General features: G+C 40.0%; 2 protein-coding genes across 13 annotated transcripts in view; one reads left to right on the plus strand and one right to left on the minus strand.

The window, feature by feature from the left end:
• The window catches only part of OARD1 (O-acyl-ADP-ribose deacylase 1), an 11,027-nt gene extending 8,051 nt beyond the window's left edge, over nucleotides 1–2,976 (minus strand). The window contains exons 1-3 of one of the 5 annotated variants that reach the window (XM_019663406.1): nucleotides 2,769–2,976; nucleotides 879–958; nucleotides 428–572 (exon numbers count right to left, since the gene is read on the minus strand). In XM_019663406.1, the coding sequence (XP_019518951.1) occupies nucleotides 428–572; nucleotides 879–917 (184 nt within the window). In that variant the 5' untranslated portion in view covers nucleotides 918–958; nucleotides 2,769–2,976. The other 4 variants (XM_019663407.1, XM_019663403.1, XM_019663402.1 and 1 more) reach the window with 4 other exon arrangements.
• Nucleotides 2,152–27,642, plus strand: NFYA (nuclear transcription factor Y subunit alpha). 8 transcript variants are annotated; one of them, XM_019663396.1, is made up of 10 exons: nucleotides 2,152–2,297; nucleotides 8,209–8,369; nucleotides 9,924–10,007; nucleotides 12,774–12,920; nucleotides 17,270–17,401; nucleotides 17,595–17,700; nucleotides 19,440–19,606; nucleotides 20,726–20,899; nucleotides 21,689–21,790; nucleotides 24,973–27,642. In XM_019663396.1, exons 2-10 carry the CDS (start codon nucleotides 8,295–8,297, stop codon nucleotides 25,024–25,026), a joined length of 1,041 nt encoding a protein of 346 aa, XP_019518941.1. In that variant the 5' UTR covers nucleotides 2,152–2,297; nucleotides 8,209–8,294; the 3' UTR covers nucleotides 25,027–27,642. The 8 variants fall into 8 exon arrangements, with proteins under 8 accessions (XP_019518941.1, XP_019518937.1, XP_019518942.1 ...); XM_019663392.1 differs by having other exon boundaries at nucleotides 2,153–2,297; nucleotides 9,924–10,010; XM_019663397.1 differs by having other exon boundaries at nucleotides 2,153–2,297; nucleotides 9,924–10,010; nucleotides 19,458–19,606.
• The last annotated feature ends 212 nt before the right edge of the window (nucleotides 27,643–27,854 follow it).

A 27,854-nucleotide genomic window follows, 5' to 3' on the forward strand; every position in this document is an offset into this window, starting at 1 on the left:
TTCTAATACACATCTCTGGTCTAAAATCACTGGTAGAAAGTGATGGGAGGGGGTCTGTAAGGAAGAGGAGGATTCTAAATTCCTAAATACGATATAGGTGAACAGAGGAGTTTGAATGCCAAGCTAATACCTGTAGACTTTGCTAAGCACTTCAGAGTTATTAAGGTTTTCAGAGATGTGGAGTATTATCAAGAGAGTTTTATGACAGAGAAGGAAGAGATCAAAACTTTTACAAGAATTCAGGTTTGGTGTGATAAGTACCCAAACTGGAGGCCATTTTAATGGAGGAAAAACTTAATCTGATGAGCTAAAAGTACTCAGTGGTTATGAACTCTCTCTTTGCATATATTTCTTGTTTAATAATTACAGTATAACAAAGTCAAAAGATGTTCTAGCCAGGGCAAGTTAAACTGTTTTCAAAACTCACGTTGATTCATCAATTCCTGCACCCCTCCAAATTTCTTCTTGAAGAGTACAGCTATCCCAGCCCCCATTCGACAATCCTCACTGATACAGTGAGCAAGAGAATCTGTTTTGGGGCATGCAAAAAGGTCTCCTTTCACATAAGTGATCTAAAACGGGCACAGGGAAATAAAATGTCTTATTAGATACAGAAAAATACTAGACTCTTTCATTTTCCTTTACTGTATCCGCCACCCCTCCCCTCTTTCATTGAAAGCCAAATCCTCAGAATTTAAGAGATAAACTACAAAGAATTAAAGTGATAGATGGTCTCTGCCTAGGCTGCATTAGCCTTCTGAAGTAAACCAGCTAGAGGGAAAAGAAGACAATTATTGGTTTAATTAAAAAGTGTTTATGCTTTTGACCTCAATTATTCTGAATTTCACTTCACCAGTAAGTTAATAGTTGTTACGCACTCTGCTTCCTTCTGGATCTTCATTAGGGCTGCCGGCCATGATACTGAGTCGCTATCTCCAGAATTTAAATGTTTCTTCAGCTATGAGAAAGGAAAAGGAAGTACAAATGCTTAAGCAGCCTGATTATATCTAGATCGTCTTGACCACCCACTTATTATTCCCCCAACGTTTATCGCTGAATGTCAGTTCGTTCAGCCTCTAAGAAGTAATAAAAAAAATTGTTCTGGGGCAAGGAAGAGGAAAAATGCCTGGGTTCGGAGGCAGCCGTAACCCCGCCAGCATTTCGCGCTTTCCTGGAGCGCCACGCCCCGCCCGAGAAGAAAAGGAGGCCCTAAGACACGCCTCCTCCTCTCCCCGCGCCCGGGCCGGGCAGATTTAGGACAGTCTCCTTCAACTCAGTGGGTTTCGCCTAGAAAAGGGAGGGACTTGGGGCTGTAACTAGGGAATGTACGGACCAGGGGGGAGTGTACTGCCGGGCCGCAGGCAAGAGAGGAAAGGTGGCCTCTCAAGAAAGGCTCACCCCCTTTTTTGGGGGTAGGGGGAAGAAGTCTACAGAAGCCTCCCATTCTCTTGTCTCCTACCCTACGGCGGGTCAGCGAGGGGTAGGCCTGTCCTGGGGTCCCGTGGGAAGGAGCGGGGGGCTCGCTCAAAGCGAGGGTTACCCTTCACCTGGAGTCGGCGTTAGGAGGTCCCGCCCCGCAGGGAAGGGCCCTAGATCCGGCCCTGGTAGGTGGGGAGCAGCGGACGAGACCAGACGCGGAGCCAATCCCGCCACAGCCCTTTAATTGCACGCACCTAAGATGGCCGCCTACTACGCGGGAGCGATGTGGAAACGAGCCCCTCTAGCTACCTATCCGAACCTGCACTCTTTGGTTATGGCCGCCGAACTTCCGGCGGTAAATTCCGCGGAGTCTCCCGCCGCCACCCGGGCATGCGTAACGAGACAGCCGACCGCGAGCGGGGAAGAACGGCGCTTGCGCATTAGCCCCAGGGGTGTGTCTCCAGTGGCCGCAAAGAAAAAGGATGGAAATTGCCAAAGGAGCTAGTTAGCGCCTGCGTAGTATTACGTTCAGGGCGGTGTTCGAGTCGTAGGGTCTGTGCGTCCACAGGGCGCCTGCGTATTCCTTCGGTCGGTAGTGGTACCGAATCAGGGAGGTGGGCGTGGTTTAAGGGGACGCCTGCGCAGTGCTCTTTTAACGGGAATGGGGCGAGTCCGGAACGGGGGATTAGGGGGCGTGGTCTCAGAGGCGCCTGCGCGGAGGCGGTTGGAGGGAGGCCCGATTCCCCTTTGTTCGGGTTCGCCATTTTGCGAGGCAGCGGCAGTGGCGGCGGCAGCGGCGGCTGGAGCCTCTGATTGGGTTTCGGAGTCCGGTACTGGAGCCAATCAGCGCGGGCAGCGAACCGGGGGAGCGAGGCACGGTGAGTGTGAGGAGCCAATATCCAGCGGCCCAGAGCCGGCCCCAGCGCCCCGATTGGCGGGTCTCGCTGACCACTCAGGAGAGGCCCAGGCGCCCGTCGAGCCTGGGGAGTCGAGCTGAGCCTAGCCGAATGGGGCGGCTGGCGGCCCCGACTGGGAGCCTGCGAGCGCCGCAGGGCACTCCCGGCCGAGGCCTGCAGGGGCCGCCCCGCGCGGAGATGGCGCCCCCGGGGACAGGCACCTCGGGGTCCAAACACGCGCAGGGTGCCAGTGCCAGTTGGGGATGCGTCCCGGTTCCCCCAACCCTTAGGCCCAGGTTCTCAGGCCCCAGGCTTGGGAGTGGCGGGCTTGCCTGCCACAAATGCTCCTACGCTCGGGTACACACACGCCTACGCCTCGGCTGTTTTCTCCTGGTGGTTCCGACCTCACACTTAGCCCGCCCTTGCACTCCCCGCTCCGGCCGGGAAACCTACCCCCGCGGGGCCCGCGTCCCCCAGCCCTCCGTGAGCTGGGTCTCTCTGCCTGCCCTCCGGGGTCCGCAGGGAAGTCTGAGGAAGACACGCGCCATGATCACAGGCCCCCGCGTGCGGCGGGGAGGGGGGGGGGCCAGCCCGCCCCTGCCGTCTCCCTGGACGGGATGGCGGGGAGTCGGTGTGCCCGCTTCCCCTACTCCGCTGCGCCCCTCCCAGCCCGCTCGGCCCGGGTCTTCGGCCCGGCGCCGTTACCACCCCCTTTTTGGCTCGTCATTTCCTCTCCTCCCCACTCGGCTTGCCAGGCCCGAACCGCACACCTCTGTCTTGGAGCCCAACCAAGCCGTCTCCCTTTCTTCCCCGGGCGCTAAGGCCCGTCCGTTCGGTGCCTGGAACCTCACTTCTAGAAAAGGGCTAGTCCCGTTCATTCTTTTTCCCGGAGGCTGCACAGCTTGCTTTTCATTTTGTTAGTCTCGTCCATCGCTCATCTTGTGAACTCTTCTTCCCCTGAGGATGTACAATTCGTTTTTCTTTCACCTTTCTGTGTCACTTTGAACATGTCAGGCGACTGAATTTGTTCGGTCAACAGCTATTTCTCGCTCTTTTTTTTTTTTTTTAATAATATACTTTCTAATTCCATGTTGACGTTTTCTCGGCAGATGATGTGGGGGGTTTTGCTAGGATTAGAAGACATATCTGTTGACAACCAAATATGGAGCAGGCAATATGTACTAGGCATAAATCCATGTGTTGGAGAGGGAGCGGGGAGAGGTAAATAAGAACCTTCCCTGCCTGGTGGAGATTGACAGGTGAACCGCTAAGTAATACCTAACGTCAGTGCTATAACGGGACCAAGTTCAGTTCTGTGAAGTGCAGTACTGATGTGTGAGCTACCAACAGCCTCGGTGGAAGCCTTAACGTAGCCACACTTTTGATTGGCCTCCAAGAGGATGGGATTTCTTCTGCCAGGAAAGAGCACAAGAGCATGGCTCACAGAGAGAAGAGCATGGTGAGCTGAGGCACCAAATTCTTCTGTGTGCTGAGGAAATAGATGGGAAAGGACAGTGGGCAGTAGTGGTGACAGTTTAGGCTGGACAACCCAGTTGGTAAAAGCACTTGTATATCTTGGTAAGGAATATTTCCTAAGATTGGAAAAACAAATTTCTGACTTGTGGGATTCTGCCCCATAACACTTGGCTGGCTTCTGTTGGGGAACAAAGGGAAATTTCTTCTCTCCGACTTGAATAGTTTTTATTTATGTGAAGCACCTAGTGCAATCCCTAGCACATAAATTAGGTCTTCAGTATATGGTGCCGGTTTTTATCATCACATTTACTAAGCTCATACAACTGGTAGGGTTCAGAAAACTCCTAGTGCAGTGCTCTTTTACTACTAGAACTTGGGAGACAGTTTTTGTTTTCACTTTTTAGGGTGAGTTTTTCATTGTTTAAATCACTTTTAAAAATTCATTTAATTCTTATGATGAGGCAATGTGTCTTAGATATTATTCAAAACACTTATGTATCTTGTGACTTTAAAACAATCAAACTTTTTTGCTGAGCATCTCTAGAGCCTCCGCCTGTCTGCAAAAGAACTTCTTTGCCTGGAATTTTGAGAGACAGTAGTCTGGCCTCTTTCACTTGACAAATGGGGCTTTTTAATCTTGTTTTTATGCTGGCTCTTCATTTGGAGTACTCCACCCCTTCCCACATCATCACATATGAATCCTCCTCACACTTAAGACCAGGTCAGATGCGACATTTTCCTACAGCCTTCCTTGATTTATCTATCCCCAGCTGCAAGAAATCTATCCACTAGACTCCCATATTACTTTGTTTCTCTTGGGGTTCCAGTATAGATTTTCACTCCATGACTAGACTTGAAGACTCTTTTTGAAGTTAGGATGTTTGTCGGAGTTTCCTTTTTATTTCTGAAGCCTTTAAGACAGTGTCTGGGATATGTACATCATTAGTGGGAGAAGGAGCAAATTAGGAACTCTAATCCAGAGACTTCTTGGACAATGAGGAAGCAGGACAGCTCTTAGTTCTCCAGTCTTTTATCAGACAAAGATCCAGACCCATTTGCCGAGTTGTAAAATCAATTTAGTGGGCTAATGCTGATAACTTCTTATAATAAAATAAAGCGTATTAGTGTATATCTTACGTTATAAAGTATGAACGTGACACTTTCGTTTCAGTTTTTAAATATGTGGGCAGTGATTTAGGATACAAAGTGTGTTTCTTACTGTGAATTGTGGTCAAAGAAGTTTGAAAGCTATAATTCTAGGCTTTCCCTGGTAGTGATTGTCAAATATGGTGATTTTGAGGGGCTTTTCACATGCTTATAGTTTTTCTGGAAGTTTTAGTTTTAAAATGTGCACAAGTCCACATTGAATGGGTTCCTAGTAGTTAGCTGCATTTCAGGTTCTGCACCTTGAAGTGGGAGGATGAGAATATTCATGCTAGCCAGAATAAACACACATACTCTGAGGAAAAAAACATTCAAAACTTTGAGTTAAAAGCAAGAGCTAGACAGTTTAAATCTGGCTGACTTAATGTTGTCGTCAGAATCTTGGACAGAGAAGCACTTGAGGAAGGACAATGTCAGATTTTATTGCAGTTCTGCTAACTGAAGCTCACAGTGATAGGAATATATATGGCTTCACTGAAGCCAGTTCATAGGGTTACAGCCTTCAACATCAGCAATCTCAATATCATGCTCCATGCTGAATCACTTCCACGTTAATGTGAGAGAGAATTGCTATTAAATTAGAAGCTGCTTCCTTTTTTTACCCTTCCAAGTGGATTTATATGTTTTTACATTGCAACATTTTTGTTATGGGATAAACCAGTTAAGAAAACCTGCATGACATATTTATTAGTAATTCCCATGCTCTGAGTAGGATGTAAATGTCTGGAAATTAGTGGTCAAGGAAAGAATCTCATGCAGAAGGGGATTTGAGGTGGGGGAGGTGTTGAAATTGTAGAGGACATTCTTTCATGATCCTTACTTTCAGCTTTATTGAGATATAGTTTAGACAGAGAAATCATTTTAGGTTTATATTTTGATGAGTTTTGACAAATTTATACACCTATGCAACCACCACCACAATGAAGATATTAAACATTTTCATCACCCTAGAAAGTTCAAGTGCTCTATCCCAATCAACCTCCCACTTTTCCCTCCCTCACTCCACCCCTCTTCTCCAGCCCCAGGAAACCACTGATCTGCTTTCTGTCTCTAGATTACTTTTGTCTTTTCAAGGTTTCATATAAATGAAATCACAGGTGTTCTTTTGTATCATCATGACAATTTAATTTTATTAGTTTAGAAACATAAATGTATTATGTGTACTGCAGTTAGAGACAAGATAGAGAGTTTAGGAAAAACTGTTCCCTTCCCTGACAGAGTCACTTAGTCTGACTGAAAACCTGATTAAAATTTTCTGTACTGTTCCAGAATTTCTTTGGAGTTGACTCAGTCAACCAATTCAGAAGAGACTGGTATAAAAATCAGAAAGCCAGTTTGTCAGTATGCAATGAAAAATAACTATCAAGTTTACTTGTGTTGCTGATCTATATGCAAATCCAAATTATAACTAGATATTTGCTTGGTGAACTTTTAATTAGTGTGAGGGTAGTGAGTTGGAGAACCATATGACCTGATGCATGATGCTGTGATGGCATAGTCATCCTGTCACTTATGGCTCTTATAGTCCTGCACTACATACCATTTTGGTTATGAGTGATGGGCTTGATTAACTTTTGTTTAATTTTACTTCCAAGATTTTAATATAAAATTTTCAAACATACAGTAAAGTTGAAAGAATTTTACAATAAACACCTGTGTACCGACCACCTAGAGTCTACCATTAACATTGTACCATACTTGCCTTATCAGATATTATCCATCTTTCTACCCATTCATCCATCAGTCTATCTTATTTTTTGACGTATTTCAAAGTAAATTTTAGATATGAATACACCTCCTCCTAAATACTTGGGCATGCATTTGAATATAGTATTTTGATTTCCTTTTTCACACAATACTGAGATACTTTACAAGTGATTAATTTCATCCACCGTGTGTAAATATTTATGGAGAGTGGTGCCTTGCATTGCTGCTGTAATGTGCAAGCTTAGTTAGCTCAAATGATTTTATCATTAAAATTTTAGAATTTATGAAGGCCTTGAGAAAAATTGAGGGAAGAGATTTACCTATATTTTGTTTATATATATACACCTGTACTTCTCCCTTAATTCCAAGGTGAATTACCCTTAAATTTTTGAATCAGATGTTTGTTCAAGGTTCTCAAATGTCACTTCATTTTAACTAATTGTGTCCTTATTTCACAAAGCAGCCTTCAACTGTAAAAGTGTATGAGGATGGTAAATTTGGACATTGGCTGGATATTTGATGATGTTAAGGACTTAATAATTTTTTTAAAGTTTGAAATGATATTGTAAGAGACAGTATCATCATGATAAAATGATGAAGCCAAAAGAGTCTTTACTCTTTAGGTATAGATGCTGAAGTATTTATGGATTTGGGGAATAATATGGTGCCTGGGATTTGCTTCAAAATAATCCAGGGGTGGGTGGAAAGTGGATGAGATATGTGAAACAATATTGACTGTGGGATGAGAATTGTTGAAGTTGGGTGATGTCTATGGGGGTTCCTTTTAATGTTCTTGCTACTTTTGTATATATTTGAAAATTGCCATAATAAAATTATACAATAAAGGATGGCATATTTATAGGCATTCAAATCTAAGTCTGGGGAAAACTTAAGTTCTATTTAGAGAAAATCATAGCCTTAGTATGTCATTTAAAATTTTTTTCTTTAATCTATAACTAATTTTTGGCATTAGTGTAATTCCTTATTTCTTGCTCTGGATTAAAATGCAAACTCCTAAATCCTCCCTAGAGCTTTCTTACTTAGTACTACTAAATGGAGATTTTGATAAGTAAAGTGTTTGATTTCAGCTTTGGATAATTTACTTACTAAATAATAAACTCTGAAATTTAAAGTTGTTTACTGTATGTGGTAGACTAGAGTTTGGCAGGCAACAAATGTGTGTTACAAATTTAAAAAACTGTTTATTGTCTAAAGTACATGTGCAGACTTGAAAATCAGTACTAAAGAAGCCTTGTAATGAAGCAATATTGTAGCTTAATGAGTACTTCTGAGGTGCAAGTGTTGCTCTGGTAGTATTGACAGATAAGGTTGCCAATATGAAATGACTGAAACCATTTTTAAAACATGTGAAATAACATTATGATGTTGTCATGATTGTGCTATGTAATCCTAGTTAAAAGTGATACTGAATATAAGCATTTCCTATTATCCTGATTTCTTGCAAATAAAATAATAGTAATAAGTTATTGAGGTTAATTATCTGGTGAGGCCTTTCTTGACAATCTTACTCTTGTTTCTTTCCCAGCGTTTCTAATAGGAGTGCATCTTGCATTCTTCTAGGGATCTCTGGAGTGAAACTCACCGTGTACAGGATTTGAACGTGGAGGGACCATGGAGCAGTATACAGCGAACAGCAATAGTTCAACAGAGCAGATCGTTGTACAGGCTGGACAGATTCAGCAGCAGGTGTGGAAGTAAAACTTTTAAACACAGCAGTGGAGCTGATAATAGCACTACTCAGTTGGGGAATTATTTGAGAGGTGCCAGGTCTTATAAAAATGGTTTTGATGACTGGTGCTGAAGTGCTCTTTGAAGATTGAAATTGTTGCAGTCTCTCTTCTGTTCTCTGTGTTCAGAACTTTATATCCAGTCCATGACCACTTAGAATTTACTCTTCATGGGAGCCTGGTTACTAGTAAATTACCCCTTTTATCTTATTAAAAGTCAAAACACCTAATCTGTTTTCAGATGGAAATTTGGAATTTTTATTTTTTCTGGACTCAATTTGATTGTTCTTGATTAAGCTAGTTTGTGATCTAGTAAGACTTTGGCCACAATACACAAACCAAAATACTCAGCTTCTAAGAAATCCGCTTTTCTTTGATTTGATCCACCACAGTGCTTATTCTGAAAACTTCTGGTTTACCATGACGGTAATATTAAGACAGCCACTCTTCTGGATAAGCACATATTAGAAAAGAATTCCTTGCGCCTGGTTTATTCCTAATTAAATTGGTTGCTTTCTTGAATTTATACACAGCTTTTATTTTCTGATGCTTTATATCTGGCTTTATTTTAGTGAAACTTCACTTGTTTTTCTCCCTAGAAGAAGTTTATTATGCATCAATTTGACCTTAGGCCAAGATTGGGAATATTTTCTTTCCAAAGTGGAATTTAGATACTTTAGAAAAGCTGTTAGTAGGGAGGGCATAGGAGGTTTTGATGGTGAGTTGTCTTATCTAATGATCAAAGGAAGGAGCTACTCTTGATTAAGAGAGTAATTATTTAAACTCCTTTGCTGGCTTTTTCTTCCATACAGCTGCTGTGCCTCTGGCAGCTTCCTTCACCTGCCTTCTTAGTAAAGGGGATTCCACAGAGGGCCCTCCATTAACACCACTGCCCTGGTGGGTGAATTATTGTTCTGTCCGAGCTTGCCATTAGAAGATATAAAAATTAGGTTGAGTCATTGAAAATATTGCTCATACGGTAGTCCAATTGAGTAAAATTAATCTTAGTTTTAGTACATAAGAGCATTGACCTCATGAAAATGATTCTGGTTCACAGCGATTGCTTTGTTCTTCCTTTCTGGTAATTGCATTTAAGCCCCAAAATTCTTCATTGTAGCTTCAAGGCTGTTAAAATCTTTGTTCTTATGAACTCATTTGAAGAAATAAAAGGAACATTAAAATAACTTTTAGGCATAAGGACCAAATGCCTATTTCTGGAGGGAAGGACTGTGTTAAAAGTTTTCCTGTTAATCATGACAACTCTTGCTGTTTTGTCATGGGAGTATGTTTTGAGTTCCATTTTGGAGACAAAGGGCTGATAATCTTTAATCCTGCTAACCTTCAACAAACCAACTTCAGTGTAGGGAACCTGTACAGTTTGAAAGTCCTCTGTAGGGTGGGGCTGTTGAAAGATGACTCCCTCCCTCTCCTGTAAGAGGTAAGGTAATCTCATGTCTTGAACCATACATTTCCTTCCTGACACATTTCAAGCTCTTCCTGTTCCTGTTCTCAGCAGCAGGGTGGTGTCACTGCTGTCCAGTTGCAGACTGAGGCCCAGGTGGCATCCGCCTCAGGCCAGCAAGTCCAGACCCTGCAGGTAGTGGTGCTCTCTCTGACTCTCTGTAAGCACTGCATGAACTTCGTCTTCCCTCATGTCGGGTGCTGTTTGTGGTAGGATCTCAAAGAGGAATGGCAAAGCCAGTTGCATGCCTTGGATGCTAACTTGTCTTTGAGGCTTATAACATGCTAGTTTTCTAATGTTTCATGCCAAGTCAGGTAGTGACCCCAGTGGCAATTTTCTGAAAACTGCCTTTGGCTAGCGTGTTTCTTTGGGAATGCCTTGGAAACAAATGGTATACGTGACAGGAAGAAATGCTTACAAGGGACATTAGAACCTGTGTACAGCTCAAACTCCGTAATCAGATTTCATGATAAAATTTCATGAATTTGTATTATAATAGTAGAGAAGAAAATATATGTACATTAGCTAGGCTAGATTGTGCTTTATTTTTATTAAAAGGCCAAATCAGCTGCCAAATAATCATTCTACTTGGCAAGGTTTATCTAATCACTAAATCTTGTTAATCTCTTAACCTCTGCTTTTTTACTACCTTTCCTGGGGAAATAGTGACCTGTATTATTAGATCTGCAAAACTTATCCTATACCTCTTGGCTGGACGTAGGTGGGATATGCTTTCTGTAGGTCTTAGGTGTTGTAGCCACTATAAAGATTCTTACTTAACCAATGCAGTTCCCTAACATTATGTATGGCCAAGTTAATATCCTAAATTGGGTGATATTTTGGCCAGCTTTTGTATATAATTAGGAATAGGAGCATTAGTCTTTGCTGTATCTATAGGTTTGACTAAAATGACTGTATTTGTGAAAAACTGGCAAGATTTGAGTTCCTTACCTTTTTTCCTCCATTGAATGGAAACAATTCAAAATGGGACCTAGAATGTAGAACCCGCATCTCACTTTCTTAATGGTGCTGCTAAACATCCTATAGTTAACTACCCCTTATTGTCATCATTTTACTTGACCCTTTCTGCCCCAACCCCACATCTGCCACCAGTAGTGTTTGATGATGATAAATAGCCTATTCTGAACATAAATTAGGCTGAAAAAAGCTGAGCTTGTAGTTATCCAAAACTATATTGGAATCTCAGAGTTCAACAGCTTGTAACTCATGTTTTTCGTGCTTGCTTCATCTTATTGATATAAACAGTATTGTCATTAACCACCTGTGGAATGGGAATGTAACATGCTCTTAACTGTATGGCTTCTTGTCTGATGATGCATGTATCCTTATAATCACTCATGTTATAAATACAGTGGGCTTCTTGGAGTCTCAAGTGGTTTATCATGTGCACTTACAGCACGTCAGTGAGGGGAGAAGTTAAGATGATGGTTAGCCAGAAAATTATTAATAGTTATGCCTTAAAACTTGTATTTCCTGCCTATGTAGGTTTTATTTAAAAGAAATGGAAACACTTTATGGAAATAATGGAAACTGTTCCTTAGGGGTCTCATTATTTTGGAGAATTTTAAATAGTTCTTTCAGTTATTCATGCAATAAGTATTCTGAAAAATCTTTCCTAATAGGGCATATGCAAAGGGAATTTGATTTGAAATGGGGAAGTAAGGGATCGAGAAAGCATGAGAATCAGATTATAAAGTCCTAAAAAGTAAAGTGGAATTTCTCAATGAACAGTTGAACAAAAGCTAGGATTTTGAATATATTCTGATATATTTGGGGGGTTCTTAATATCTAATCTACTCTGCTAGGACTGATCGATCTTTTAACTAAGTACTGTTTGTTGAACGTACTTTACTGGCATTAAGAATAAATATTTTAGTCGTATTACTATTCTATTACAAATAATTCCTCAAAACAAAAATAGAATCTTTAAATGAAAGTTTTGGACTTTGGGCTATTCTGTTGAATATTCAATTTCAATTTTAAAAAATGGCTTGTTTTTTGGCTTCTAGGAAGTGTTCTATTAGGTAGGCATTTTTATATTGGGACTCAAGATGTTACAGAGCACTTACAATGTCCTGGCTTCTAGAGTATTCTGTTTATTCATGGGAGCTTGAAACTTGGGAGTTTTTTGGTATACTTGAGTGCTCTGTGTAATTTTCACATTTGTCATTGCTTCTGTTAAAGTAACTGCAGGTATTGTGGGGTCCAGTGTGAGGAATTCCACCACAGATGCTGCAAGCTGACCAGAAAATATTTCTAGGCAATTTTTACTAGTCGGCTTTTTACACAACCACCAGAGTAGGTGAAGAGGGCAAAAGATGTGCACTTCATTCATGCTTGAGAAACTATGGAGAGAAAGGGTCTTTTATGTAAGATTCCTGAGCTGCTTGCTCCCCAGCCTCCTGGAGTCATTGCTGGGTACAATGTAATTTACTCCCTGCAGGTTATTTAGAATTTGCACTCAACCATTGTCACCACCATCAGGTGTCCCTCTCATTGCCTCCTCTTTGGCCCTCACTAGAGACCATTCCTGGATATTAGCCTAAAGGGGCAGATAGTCTTTACGTTTTAGTTTGATGCTTCTCATGGATTTAGCCTGTGTTTGGTGATAAGTGCCTTATAGCTGTTAAGATTTCCCAAAGACTGGATATACTCCATTATATCTGACTTTAAAGTATTCAACTTGGCCTTTAGTCAAAGACACCATAGATGTTTGAAGAAGGTAGAACTTGAGAATGAGGACTTGAGACTGACTTTCCTGGGGTCTCTCTTACCTTTTCCCCTCTGGCAAGGCAGCAAAATAGTTCCAGTGATTGTCTTTTAGTAAAAACCATTTTGTATATTATGTTATTTCATTGTTCTTCTTTTATTTTATTGTAGGTCCAGGGGCAGCCATTAATGGTACAGGTCAGCGGAGGCCAGTTAATCACATCGACTGGCCAACCCATCATGGTCCAGGCTGTCCCTGGTGGACAAGGTCAAACCATCATGCAAGTACCTGTATCTGGGACACAGGGTTTGCAACAGGTGAGTGGTATGAAAAAGTGTTTAGACAGTATCAGAATAGGTTTGTAAAGAATAGTTTATTACAAACCCTTTGACATTTGACATTGCATTTAGTTGCTCTTCCACCTTTGTACTACCAGTGATTAAGCAGAACTATACAGAAATTGTGCATCTGTGGTAAGGACTAAGGACTAATTAGGCATGATTTTGAATTGACGTGAAGAATATAAAGAGATAAGAATCTAGTTTAATAAAAGTAATTCATTGGTGTGACGTTTTTTGGCACTAAAAATGAATACAGAATAGGTATAACTATTAATGTTCCGGCTGTCCTTCATCTTAATTTCTCCCTCATTGACATGCTATAAGTATACACGAGGGAGGGAATTTGCAGTCTGCTTTGGATATTGTTGATTTTGGTCAGAAATACTGTCCTTTTCATTTCTTTCCATGTAATTTATAATTTGAGTTATCTAGCAAGTGATGGAAAACAAAAAAATTTCAGTCCATACCCATCACACACACCTAACGCTGTACTTGGAACAAAATTTATAACCTTAAAGACTTAATTTAAATAATGGTATTTCTCTTAGGATGTAAGGAAAAGAACCAAGTGAGCAAAAAGAGGTTAAAATTAATGAAGTAGAAAACTAACAAAAATGTAGCAAGGGTAAGTAAAAGCTGATTCGCTAAACAGATCAAGTAAGATAGATAAATCCACTGGAAAGACTGATTCAAAAACAAAACAAAGGTAAAAAAGACAAAGATGTAGAAGAGATTAAAAGAAATATGTAGGGGGGAACCGGTTAGCTCAGATGGTTAGAGCGTGGTGCTGATAACACCAAGGTTGCCGATTCGATCCCTACGTAGGCCACTGTGAGCTGCGTCCTCCCTAAAAGAGTCAACTACGCCATTGTAGCATGAAAGCAATGTGTAACCATGACGATGGCTGTTCCCCAATAAAATCTGAAAAAAAGAAGCATGTAGGATTGTTACATACAACTCTGGCATCAAATTTTAAAATGAGAGAGATTTTTATCAACTTGGCAAAAATTAAAAAGAATGATTATACCCAGTTCCACAGTGGATGTGGAGAAAAGGAAACACTCATTATTTTTGGTAATTTCAAATTCTAAAGTCGTTTTAGAGTGGCATGTCACTATTAAATGTATAAACCTTTGATTTGCCTGTCTTACTTTTGAGAATCTATCCTATGGGAAGAAAAGCATTGGTATATAGGGAGAAATGTACAAAAAACATTTTTTGTAGCATTGTACTAGCAAATGTTTGTAACCTGAATGTCCATTAATAAGAGTAAGGAAATGGTTGAATTTCTTTTAGTAATTCATATATGGAATGTTATATATAACAATGATCTGTTGACATGGGGAAGGTTAATACTGAAGTATTTTTAGTGAAAAATAGTTTGCAGAGAAATATATATTATGTGATCTCATCTTTGTAATTAATAGCCAAACCCATGTGGGTAATATGTGTTTATTAGAATGGAAATGGGGATGAGGGAAAACTATTGACTTTTTACTATATCTGTATATTTTGTTGTAACAGTAAGAATGATCACATTAATGTCTTAGTTTTTCTGGGGAAATTTAATATAAGTTGAAAAAAAATCATCCATGATCACCTTGCTGCTTGATAGATCACACTTTTAATTTTTGCGTATTACCTGTAGTTTTTATGCATACTTACTGGGCACAGTTGTACCATGTATGTAGTTTTCTTTTTTCTTTTTTTTGTAAAATTTATTTCCATATGATTTTCTTATTTTTAATTCCTTCATAATGGTCAGTCAATTTGATGAATCAGATTTACAATTTATAAAGTATATTTAGGGTTTTTTCTTTTGTTTTATTTTTGCTTTTGTAGGTAATGTTACTATAAATGTATTTGAGCATGATAGTTTTTGTTTGTTTAATTAATTAGGGTAATTTCTTTGGAGTAGGGGGATTGCTTTGTGAGGGGTAGGAGCATTTGTAAAGCTGGTGGCATATTTTTTGCCATGATAGAGTTGTAGTTAGGATTAAAAATAGTTTCCACATTTCTCCATGTGTGATTGTATGAGGCTTTAAACATATTTTCAGTATGTGAACTTCACTCTATTTCACACTGCTATTTCATTTCTGTCCTTCCTCTCATTGCCCCCTTTCCAGCCCCCCTTGCCTCACTGTCCTCTCCACCCTTAAATGGAGACAGTGTGATATAGTGCTAAGAATAGTACACTGGGAGTACAGTGACCTGACTTTCATTCCCAGGTCTACCATTAAACAAGCTTTCTTATCTGATCTTGGCCAAGTCATTTGATTGTGTTTTCTCATCCAAAAATGCGGTTTATATCAGGTGATTGCTACAGTGCATTCTAGCTCTAAATTCTATTGGTTTTATGGGGATTTTAGGGGGGGGGCTTAAGAGACTGACAAATTATTTTCTGTTAATGTACATAAGGTGTGTAGGTAAGATTCCATAGCCTTCTGCGGAATGTGTAAGATTTCAATTCTTTTTTATGATTTTGCTTCTCATTAGTGTTTTTTGAACAACTGTTTCTCTTAGAAGAGTACTTCTTAACCCTTTTTGGATTGCATCCTCTGATTTAGAAGTCCAGTGAAATCTATGCCCTCTTAGAAAAGGTGCAGATGTCCAGATACATGGAAAATTTTGCGTACAATTTTAGGTTAGGATCCCTGGCTTGATATTATAGACAGTGGAACTGGAGTAGTGAGCCAAGAAATAGATTCAGGAATATTGGAAGTTAGTATGTACTAGCAACATGGATGGAACTACAGGGTAAAAGAAAGACAAATACCATCTGATTTTACTTATATGTGGCATCTAAAAAACAAAGCAAAACAGAAATAAACTCATAGATACAGAGAACAAACTGATGGCTGTCAGAGGGGAGGGCAGTTGGGGAAGGGCAAGAAAGGTGAAGGGGATTGAGAGGTATAAACTTCTAATTATAAAATAAGTCATGAGGATGTAATGTACAGCTTAGGGAATACAGTGAATAATACTATGATAACTTTGGTGACAGATTATTAGATTACTAGACTTATCATGGTGATCACTTTGTAAGGTATATAAATAGCAAATCACTATGTATACCTGAAACTAATATAATATTGTATATCAACTCTAATGAAAAAAAGTGATACAGAAGAAGAAAATTGATCTCACTTTATACTATCTATAAAAATACTTGCTAAATAAAGATCTAAATTAAAAAGAAACATACTTGGAAACTTTTAGATTCTCTTTACAGAAGAATTTTCTTTATGCTCTGGAATAGAAAAGGATTTCTTTAAAGACGTTAAAAGAAAAACAAATTGATTTGACAGTAGTCCCTCCTTACTCATGAGAGGTTTGTTCCAAAATTCTTACTGGATGCCAAATATCCCAGATAGTACCAAACCAAAATGTTAATGAGAATAGATGAATAAATTATAGTATAATTATTTAATGTGATACTTTACACCGAATAAAATGAATGAGCTAGTTCTATTTCAGCTGGCTATATCTTGAAAACAATATTGATTGGAAAAAGCAAATTGCAAAAAGATACAATATGGTGCCACTTATATGAAATTTGTAAACATATAAAGCTGTACTACATATGTTTATGGATATACATGTATAAAATATGCTCTGTAAGGAGTATCACCAATTTTAGTATAGTGATTACCTTTTAGTTGGGAAGGGAATGTTAAATAAACAAAAAGGGCACAATATTAACTTGTTAAATCTTAATGGTGACTACAAGAGGGTCTAATAGTGTAGTCTCAAGTTTTCTGTATATTTAAGGATTTTGTATATACATATTTATATAATCCAGGTTAGAGTTGGAAGTTGGAAATAATTTTTTTTAACATTTTATTATAGAAAACTTCAAACAGACAAAAAAGAGAATGGTATGATAAATCCCCACACCCATCTTCAACAGTTATCAACACATAATCTGTCTTCTTTTCTCATTTTATCTGTATTCCCCTACTCTCTGAAGAACTACTTTAATATATAAAATATTACATCTGTAAAAAACACTACAGAATGTATTTTTAAATGAACACAGTTTTAAAAAACATACAACCATACCAGCACTATCATCTTTTTAAAAAATCTGATATTGATTCTTTAATATCATCCAGTATCCAGACAGTGGTCAAAATTCCCCCATTGTTTCATAAGTGGAAAACAAGTTCTCTCTCATAAATAATAGAGAGCAGAATAGGACTTGTGTGTCTTTTTTCTTCACAGCATTTTCTGCTTTCTAGAGGACTCTGGATAACTAACACTCCAGGACCAAAAGAGACCAGTGTCAACAGTGTGTTAACATTTTTCTGTGTTCTCTCCCACAGATACAGTTGGTCCCTCCAGGACAGATCCAGATCCAGGGTGGGCAGGCTGTGCAGGTGCAGGGCCAGCAGGGGCAGACCCAGCAGATAATCATCCAGCAGCCCCAGACGGCGGTCACTGCTGGCCAGACACAGGTAATTCCACGAGTTCTGTGAACACAGGAGCACAGCTGATGTGGAAGGGTCAGACAGCTGTGCCAGATACTGCACAGGTAGTAGAAATGGGGGAGAAAACCATAAAAGATATATTTTTTAAAAAGGTCTACGTGGTCCTTTCTTTTGTGGTGTCTGGAACCGGTGAAGTGATGTCATCATTTATTTCCTCCAGACGCAGCAGCAGATTGCTGTGCAGGGGCAGCAAGTGGCACAGACCGCCGAAGGGCAGACCATTGTCTACCAGCCCGTTAATGCAGACGGTACCATTCTCCAGCAAGGTAGCTGTGCCCACTCATTTCTCTGGGACTTTGGGGGACATCTTGTCATCCTTTAGCAAATGACTGCTTCAGAAATTTTGTAGTCACATCATGACATTTTCAAACAAAAAATAAGATTTCCTCTAAGTCTTCATTGATTGTTGGTTCCCTGTCACCCACACGTGACCACCATCGATTCCATTGGTAGGAGTTCCTACAGTGGTTGTTAAAAGACTGGCCCTAGGGGTTATATAAACTCTTAATCCTTTCTGAGAACAAATGTTTCTAAATAGGAATTTGGAAATGGGAGTTTCTTTGTTGGTAGAGGGAGAAACAGATCAGAAGTCAAGTTGGCATTTGGAGTTTTGTTGCTGCTTAGGGTTCTTTTTTGTTTCTCTCAGGGATACTTCATTGTTTATTCCAAAAAGACTTATTACATGCCTACTATGTAGCATTTTTCTAAGAAAAAGAGCTTTCTTCTCTAGGGAGCCTCTAGTCTAATAAGTGAGGTACACATGTGAACAAATCAATACAGTGCAGAGTCCTTATAGAGGAATGTTCCAGAAACAGATAATGCATAAAGAAGGGAGGGCCGGCCGAGTGGCGCGATGGCTAAGAACTCGCTTGGGATGCCAGAGGGCCCTGGTTCGGATCCCACATATGAGGGCCAGTGACACTGCCCTCTACAGCTAAGATGCTGAACAACAGCTCAACCTGGAGCTGGGCTGCCGTGAGTCGCTGGCGACGGCGTAGGCTGCAGTCCCTGTGGCAGTGGGTTGCCATGGGCTACCGTGTGTAGCCAGCAGCCGGCGTGAGCGGCCAGCAGCCGCAGTGAGCGGCCGTGCAGAAGCCGGCGACTGATCTGCCTCGCCCGGGAAGAGCGCAATGATGGTGCCAACTTGGGCCGGTGAAGCAGTGTCCTCCACAACTAGATTGAAGAACAAAACGACAGCAACTTGTCTGTTCCCCTTCCCCTAATTCCCCAGTACTGTTCCCAATTACCCAATAAAACTCTTTAAAAAAAAAAAAAAGAAGGGAGAGACGAAGGAGGACTTCAGAGGAGCAGATGGCTCAAACCGAATTGGAGAACTTTTGGAAGCATTTGTCAGATAGTTAAATCTAGAAGAGACATCTCAGTTAGAGTGACTAAAGGTTTGAATTGTGATTAAAACTTAGCTGTATATAAGATCTAATGAATGCAGTAACAGTATGCTCTCGTGTGACTCAGGAGGGGACCCTGGCCAGATCTTAGAGAAGGGTGAACACATCCTCAAGTGCTGCTGTTGGTAGTTTGGGGACTTGGAATGCTTGATTTAATTTTAAGTTTTAGTCCTGCAACTGGTTGACTTGTCAGTTTAGGATAAACAAATTATAAGTTTATAAAATCCCCATCCTGAAGCATATTGTTTTAATGTACAAAACAGTGGGTATAGCTATAGTCAGACTGACCCATGGGAGGGGATGCCTCCAAACTGTCTCTCAAGCCATTGAAAACTTATTGTAATGCCCAGTAGGTATCCATTTCAAGGATAGGTTCATTAAGAACTGGAACCCACCTAGTTAATAGAACTTCAAAGATAGATTACTTGGGTTTTATATAATAAACCACGCAGAGAGTGGGTGAGTGCCTTCTCCCCTTGTGTTGTTTAGTTTGTTTTTCCAGGGTGAATGAGTGTGTGCCAGATAGAAGAGGGACTAACGGTGTTCCCTTCTTTCTGTGTACGTGTTTTTTGTTTGTTTTATGTTTTATTTTCTTAAAGTTACAGTCCCTGTTTCAGGCATGATCACCATCCCAGCAGCCAGTTTGGCAGGAGCACAGATTGTTCAGACAGGAGCCAACACCAACACCACCAGCAGTGGACAAGGGACTGTCACGGTGACACTGCCAGTGGCAGGCAACGTGGTCAACTCAGGAGGGATGGTCATGGTAAGAAATGGATTCTTCAGCTCATGGCTTTCATCTGTAATTTATTTTTCTATCTCTCTGACTTTCAGAATTCTTTAACTTGCCATTTGAGGTCTCTAATAAAGGTTGTTTATAGTGTTGACCTCTTGGGATTGAGGTTGATCCTTAAAGCACTTACAGAGATCTACTTTTATAAGAAACATTACAACGAACCATAAATTCATTCTGAGTACCAGCTATGTGCCTGGCACTGTTTTTGGTGCTGGAGATGTAGCACTGGTTAGATAGATGTAAATGTCTGTTCTTATGTGATCTTATTCAGAATTAAAATAATGAAGGGAAGGTTAGACTACTAATCTTTGATAATTGGAAAATAGATTGTCCATGGTGGATGAAACAAAAAGTAAGCTAAAAATTAGAAAGATTGTAATCAGAAATTAAAACGTGTGATATAAATACATCGGGCAGATAAAGAAGGAGAGTTGGGTGGTGTGTGTGCAAGCTAAATCCTCATATGTCCAAATAGGATATCAGTTCATGGTACCTAAAATGGTTAAATTAAGAATTGAGTAGTAGAAGCCTGCATAGAGGTAGAGGAAACTACCAGGAGAAATGATACAGACATTCAGTTGGGAACAGAGTGGGGCGTAGGAGACTATTACTTGTTTCCTCATAAAGTTAGTCAAGTGTTTTGTTTTTGTTTGTTTAGAAAAATTAGGATTGAATGATATAGTAAGCTAACTATATAATTGAATTTGTTGTGTAACTATAGACATTTAGTAGCATTATAAATTTGTACCTCTTCATTTGTACTGTTTTGTCTTATGATTACTGTTCCTGACCATTAGATGGCAGCAGACATTCCTAGACAATGTAGCCATGGATGGACAAGAATTTGGATCTGGTTATCTCATTTTTTAGTGTGGCTCCTGGGCCCCTTATGATACAATCATCTGTAATGTTTGTTTAAAATGCAGATATTTGGTGTAAATGTTCTCCAGGAACTGCATTTAATTGAATGCCCTATAAAAGTGACTCTTCGTAACATTCAGAAAAAAACAGATTAACAAGGACCAGGAAACTTTCCTATGTCCATAATCATGTTACTTCTTAATAAAATCTGGTTTTCTCTTCACACAGATGGTGCCTGGTGCTGGATCTGTGCCTGCCATCCAAAGAATCCCTCTACCTGGGGCAGAGATGCTCGAAGAAGAGCCTCTCTATGTGAATGCCAAACAGTACCACCGCATACTTAAGAGGAGACAAGCCCGGGCTAAACTAGAGGCAGAAGGGAAAATTCCAAAGGAGAGAAGGGTATGTGTAACATTGGGAGGGAATGTAGGAAGAGAACACCAGTGTTCTACCTTTGGAATTACCTTTTAAATGGTCTGTTTCCTTGAGTACCTTCCAAACAAGATAAGATAGCTGTTATCTTTTATAAAAGTTAGCATTTGTTATTGCTATAAACAGCTTGGACTACAAAAACAAAAAAATAACAGTGGCTTAAATAAGATTTTTTTTTTCTTTACATAAAAGAAGTCCAGAGATAGAGTGTCCTGGGCTGACAGCACATTTCCACAGTTGTGGAGACCCATTCTCCTCCTGTCTTATTGTTCTAATAGTCTTAGTATTGCTATTCATAGTCCAAGATGGCTGGTTGGGCTCCAGCCTCGAAGCAAAGGGAACAAGAAAGGCACCTGTCTTTCAAGGAAACTTTAAGGAATTTCCATATATCTCAGCCAAAAGTTTAACTACATGGCCATACTTACCTGCAAATAAGGCTAGGAAATGTGGTCTTTTTACTAAGCAGCCATTTGCCCAGCCAAAGGAGAGGATATATATCGGGAGGTAGGTAGTGATCTCCGCAATATCTTTGGGGAATCTTTTTATTATATTCATTTAGCATTCACCTTCTTATGGTAGTTATATATGGTTACCTGCTATCTAGTGTTTTCTCCAAAATTGTCGCCATAATTCAAAGTCATAATTGCCCCAGTGGCTTTGATCACAGCTTTTCCAAACTTTTGAGGATGGAATCTGTGTATTAGATAGCTATGCCAGTTCCAGCTAGTAAGAAGTTAATGGTTTTATTTATCGTTTTAGAAATACCTGCATGAGTCTCGGCACCGTCATGCCATGGCACGAAAGCGTGGTGAAGGTGGACGATTTTTCTCTCCAAAGGAAAAAGATAGTCCTCATATGCAGGTAAGAAGACTCATAACTTGCATTCTTCTTATTGCCTTGTATTTTCTTAGGTGGAAGCCTTTGCAGTGTCCTGCTATTTTCACACTAAGGATTAATCACATTCTCTAAATTGGATACAACATTGTATCCTTCCCTTTCTTTTTGGGAGGTGAGGGATTTTAAATTTTTTTTTTTTCTCTGTCCCAGTTTACATTCAATATTATTTTCAGGTATACAGCATAGTGGTTAGACGTTCATATAATTTATGCAGTGATCCCCTGATTAGTCTAGTACCCACCTGGCACTATACATAGTTGTTGCAATGTTACTGACTATATTCTCTATGCTGTACTTTACATCCCCGTGACTATTTTGTAACTAGCAATTTGAACTTCTTAATCCGTTTACCTTTTTCACCCAGTTTCCAAACCCTTCCTCCCCTGTCAACCATCAGTTTGTTCTTTGTATCTGAGTCTGTTTCTGTTTTGTTTGTTCATTTATTTGATTTTTAAGATTTCACATGTAAGTGGAATAGTATGGTGTTTGTTTTTCTCGGTCTGACTTATTTCACTTAGTATAATACCCTCTAGGTCCATCCATATTGTCGCATTACCTTTCATCTTAAAAATACCAAAGGTCTTTAATCCTGTGGCTTTTTGTCCCTGATCTTTGCCAGTTATTGATATTAATTCCTTCTTGAAATTCTCACTTTTCTTGATTTTCAAAGAACAGCAGCAGCTAACACTTTAACTGCTATGTGCTAGCCATTAAGTTAAGTACTTTTATAAGTTTTTTTTCCCCACTGAATTTTTACAGCATCCTCAAGCCCCATGAGATAAGAGTTACATTTCCGTTTTATAGTTGAATGTGAGGTTTAGAGAAGTTAAGTAGTTCGCCTAAGATAAAATACTTAATAAAGTGGTACAACTGAAATTCAAGTCCAGATAGTATAATTCCAGAACTTATTCTGTAACTATATTATACTGGTTTTTACATCTAATTCTGCTGATTTTGTCTTATTGGCATTTCTGAGTCAGTATATATTAATTTTTAAAAAAACTTATTTTTTTATGCCTTAACCAGTCACTCATCTCAACAAGTGATATATACATCCACCCAGTTGCCAAAGCTTGAATTGTCCACTGCTTGAAGAAGTCCTCTTGGTTTTACCTCTAAAATACAGTCTGAATTAGTTTACTTTTTTCCCTCCCAACTGCTGTCAGCCTGGTCTAATCCTCCATTCTTTTGCTTCAGTTAATATAACAGCTGCCTACTGCTCTCCCTTCTTCCACTCTTGTGCCCCTCTCATCCATTATCCACATCTTAGTGTGGTCTTTTTGAAATGTATATATCATATCACATCACTGTCCTACTTAAACCTCTTCTATTCTCACCCTTTCCCATTTGCACTTAGACTAAAATCCAAAGTGCTTGCTTAGGCCAACAAGGTCCTGTGTGATCGAGGTCCTGCCTACCTCTGGCTTCATTTCCTCCTGATCTTTGGCCTTTATGCTCTTGCTGTACTTACTGTCATCGGTCTGTCTTCTGCCATTAGGACCTTTGTCTTTGAAATAGCCAGTCTGTAAAGCTTTTTACTCCAATTTTTTGCATGACTGGCTTTTTATCTTTTGGGTTTGTTGTAAATCTGAGAGTCCATCCCTAACCCAGCCTATCCATCCAAAGTAGGTCTCTTCTCCCCCATTATTTCTCCACATCTTCCTTTTTTCTTTAGAGAGTAGTAATAATTGAATGGCTTTATTTGTGTAATTGTGCAGTGGTTGTCTCCTTCACTAGACTGTCAGCTGTGTAGAGGAGAGGATTGTTTTGCTCTTGACATAACACCCCATCCAGAAGAAGCACTGAGTAAATATTTATTGAATTAATGGATCCCTCCCATTTACTGATACTTCATTCTGTATGATCATCACATCCCACCTGCACTATTGCCAAATCGGTCTTTATAAGATAGTGTGTTTTCAGTCATGTCAGGCTCCTGCTCAAGGGTACTTGCTGGTTCCTCATTTCGTACTGCATCAGATCTCAAACTATTTCTGTACGACATCTGAGAAACTTGGCTTCATCACGCCCCTCGACAATCAGACTAGGATTCCCCGGTGCTTGCGCACATGCGCACTAATGCCTATGCTATTCCTACCTGCAGTCTGAGAGCCCCTCCTTTCTCGTTATTCATGCAGGGTATAGATATAGAGTACCAGCTATGGGCATTGTGCCAGGAACTCTCCTAATTCTGTGTGCTAACAATATGACCTCGGTCAAGTTACTTAGCCTCTTTTGCCTCAGTTTCTTCACCTGTAAAGTGGGCGCAGTTGTACTTCACAGGAATGTTCTGGGGATTCCGTGTAGTAAACCACATTAGGCACCTACTTAGCCTAATGCATTGTACTCCTAGTGCATGGTGACAGCTCAGTAAATGCTGGTTATTGTTCTTGCTCATTGATCAAGACACAGCTCCAGCTCTACCATCTTCAGAAATCTTTCAGCTTTTCCTCGGATCATGCCAACATGAGACTTCAGGGCCTTGGTGTGGAAGAACTGAAGGCTTCCATGGACTGATGCTTGTCTTAACACTGCAGGCTTTAAGTGAGAGGCGGCAGGCAGAATGAACGGAAAGATGGTTCAGTGGGAGCTTTGGGAGCTAGTCCTTGCTGGGGTCCTGAGTAACTTTCTGACTCTAGTTCAAGCACATCAGTTTATCCACCGGGCGTCAGTTTTACCTATAAAGTGAGTGCATTAAAGTAAATAAATTCCAATGTCCTTTCTATTCCAGTGTCGCTCAGCTCTGCTAAGTGCTCAGTATTTAAATACAAGAAAATAATGACACAAAAATACAGCATGACATGGTTTCTCTGGGTCTTTTTCTTAGCCACTTCTAAGGACCCTTAAACCTTAGGGCAGAGCACAGCACAGGTGTTTGGGAAGAGATACACCATCAACTATGGAGTGTTTGGTAATGGAGTGCCAGGCCAGATTTTTAATCCTTTTAAGAATAAGGTTTATTCCACAATTTAAAAAAAAAGAATAAGGTTTATTGTCTCTTGTTTTCTGACAAAGCTGCATTTTAATCCATGATGTATTACAGGCCTTTGGTTTACTTGGCAAAGTGGTGTCCATTCCCTTGATGATAAAGTTCCCTGTTGCTTTTGCAAAGGATTTTAATCAATGTTTGCTTTCTTTGTCTCTAGGATCCAAACCAAGCAGATGAAGAAGCAATGACACAGATCATTCGAGTGTCCTAACCCCAGACCACGTGATGGAGCTGATTAAGGTCATGTTCCTCGCCACTGTTTCCCACTGTTCCAGGAAATTGATCAGTTCTTCCGATGGGACACTGATGATCACATTCTGCCCTTTTCTACAGGACAGAAAACCACTTAATTTTTAATAAGTGGCTCAGTATTATACTTGCAGCGGTGTCTGGCAGATGAAGTTGGCAAGCCTTTGTCTCACCCTTTCAGTCGGGACCTATTTTAGACTGTTGGTGACATTGACATTTCATGGATTAGGATGATACAAGGGACCTCTGCCAGCCCAGCAGTACCACACACAGCACTTAAGTTGACTGGTGAAGCCAGCCAGCCATCTCAGCAGGGAAGAACAACCTTCTCAACCTAAACTGCAATCAGGGAAGCTACAGCCCACTCCTTCCCGTGGATTCTAAAAATCATCTATCCCTCTGATGAGGGATCTCAGGCTGATTGAAGTGAATAAACACTTAGTATTCAGAGATGACTTCCATCCAAGCAAGGAAGTTCCATCTCATGATATGGAAACAATAAATTCTCTGAGACACATTCAATCTAATCTGTGGTAATAATAAGAATCTCTGATCAGATGATAGGTTGGTATTTTTGGACTCCAGCCAAGAAAAAGCTAATTCTGGGGATAGGATTTTAAAAGACTCAAACACTAAATATATAAATTGTTGAATTGATTTTAGCTTTGACAAGTTGTGGTCTGCTTGTCTGTCTTTTGAGGTCATCTGTACCATAGTTCTTACTATGGCTACTCCTAAGACAATTTAGAAGGTATTGGACCTTGAAACTGCCTTTTAAGTAAAGAACAAAACAATACAACAAAAATACAACAGCTTCTGTGGTGAAGTGCTAAGGACATTTTGTACTAACTCCTACTAAACAGAGCCAAACTAGAGATTTTCAATCATAGGCTTGGTGACAGCATTTGGGAAAATGAGGGATTTGTGTGTGTTTCAGTTTAGAAGAAGAGAGACAGTAGTATATATACCCATGTGTTGTCATATAGCATGATTCTCCAGTGGATGGATCATTAAGATGAAGAGAACAATTTACATTTACACTAACCTTTCACTAAGCACGGAAAAGGAGAAGTCTGAGATTTGGTCCTTGACAATTTCTGGAAAGCACTGTTCAATCAAGCTGTCCTGGACACAACTCCATGTTACCTGCCAGAGCTTGAGGTGCATGTTGGCTTCACTCCTGCAGCGCTTTGTGCTGGCCACAGGGAGCTAACATTCTCATTCTTCCCATGGCAGCTGACTTTGGTGCCAGTTTCCATTTCTTTCCCCGTTTCTTCATAGGCCTTGTGCAGAAAGGTTTTCACATTGCACCCACATTTTGCAAATAACTGCAGACCAGAAATAGAGGTGCCTGCAGTTTCAGACACTAGGTCACAGTTCCCAGAATGAGTTGTGCCTCAGAAATCTATTTCCTTTCTAGATGTTGAACCCTGGGAGAAATAAGATATTTCAGAAGAGTTGCTGCCTTCTCTGGAAACAACGAAGGAAAACTTAATTTTTTTGAAGAACATTTGGGTTTGACTTAAATACCAAGAGTAAAGATTGGCTCTGGCTTTTTAGAATTTTATTAAGAAGGAAAAGATATTAAATCCTCTAAAGAAAACATCACAAATGGAAATCATTGTAATGGTATAAATAGAGGTACAGAACTATGCAAAGGAAGCAGAAAGTGTGAAGTATCTTCCTAGTTCCTGGAATCTAGTCATCTGTCCTAGCTTCCAGGTATCGGGAGAGGCTGATACTGCGTTTGGTAAGCTCACTAGAATCTTACGGCTCTTTACATGAGTTTCTGATACGTGTTCAGTAAGCCCCAAGTTTTTCAGATGATAGATTACTAAAAACCATGAGGAATTTATATCCCTTGGTTTGTTTAGGAATCATTAAGATGCGCAGAGTTCAGAAAGAAATTCCTGAGACCTAATTTCTACTACTAAAGTCAGCAGTTCTAAAATGCTATTTATTTGTGTCTATAAGTTTGTACATAGTAATACCAACCTCAAATCGTTGCAGAATTTTTTATGTTTTCATGAATTTAAGTCGTTTGAACTGAAATGCTTCAGTTATTTTGTCTTTGCATTTCAGCTAACTCATGACCTTTTTATTGTGGTCATTTTAGCACACCATAATAACCCACAAAGTGTGTGTGGGGGTTGAGATTTGGATTTTTTCTTTATTTGTTAAACTAGAAGTTCTTTTATTCATTTGTCCTTGTGACTAGTGATGATTTCATAGATGCAGAGTGAATGGATGAGTGAATAATTGGTTTAATGCATAGTTATTTCACTTGAGTGCTGTTTTTGCAGGATAATTGTAAATGTATATCTTTTAATTACACTGGTACCTTGAACATGTCAGTGTCTGTACCACTGGACCAACAACAGTTTCTGGCTATTGGGTGCCTGATAATAATGTCTTGATTTTCCTTTGGGACTCAACTATATAGAAGGTTCACCTCCCCCCCCCACCCCCACCCCCAGGAGTAGGGGGAGTACAGGTGATTGATTATTGATGTCATTGCAATTGTTATTTTTTAAAATAAATTTATAAAAACAATAAAAAGTGATTTGTATTTTGAGGAGTCTCCATCCCCTGGATTCTAGGTTTTGTTTATAATGTTGAAATTGTGACCTCTGTAAACAGATGTGACCTCTGTGGATAGTGTCAAATTTGTAACGTCCAGTCTCTTAGCCAGCTCTCTCCCATTAATTTCTTTTCCTTCTCTTTTGGTGCTTCCACCCTGCTGAGGAGATATTTTCTGTCACTTGTGGGCTGATCATATTTAGTCTTACT

Source organism: Hipposideros armiger, unplaced genomic scaffold (genome assembly GCF_001890085.2).
Source record: "Hipposideros armiger isolate ML-2016 unplaced genomic scaffold, ASM189008v1 scaffold_389, whole genome shotgun sequence".
Lineage (NCBI taxonomy): Eukaryota > Metazoa > Chordata > Mammalia > Chiroptera > Hipposideridae > Hipposideros > Hipposideros armiger.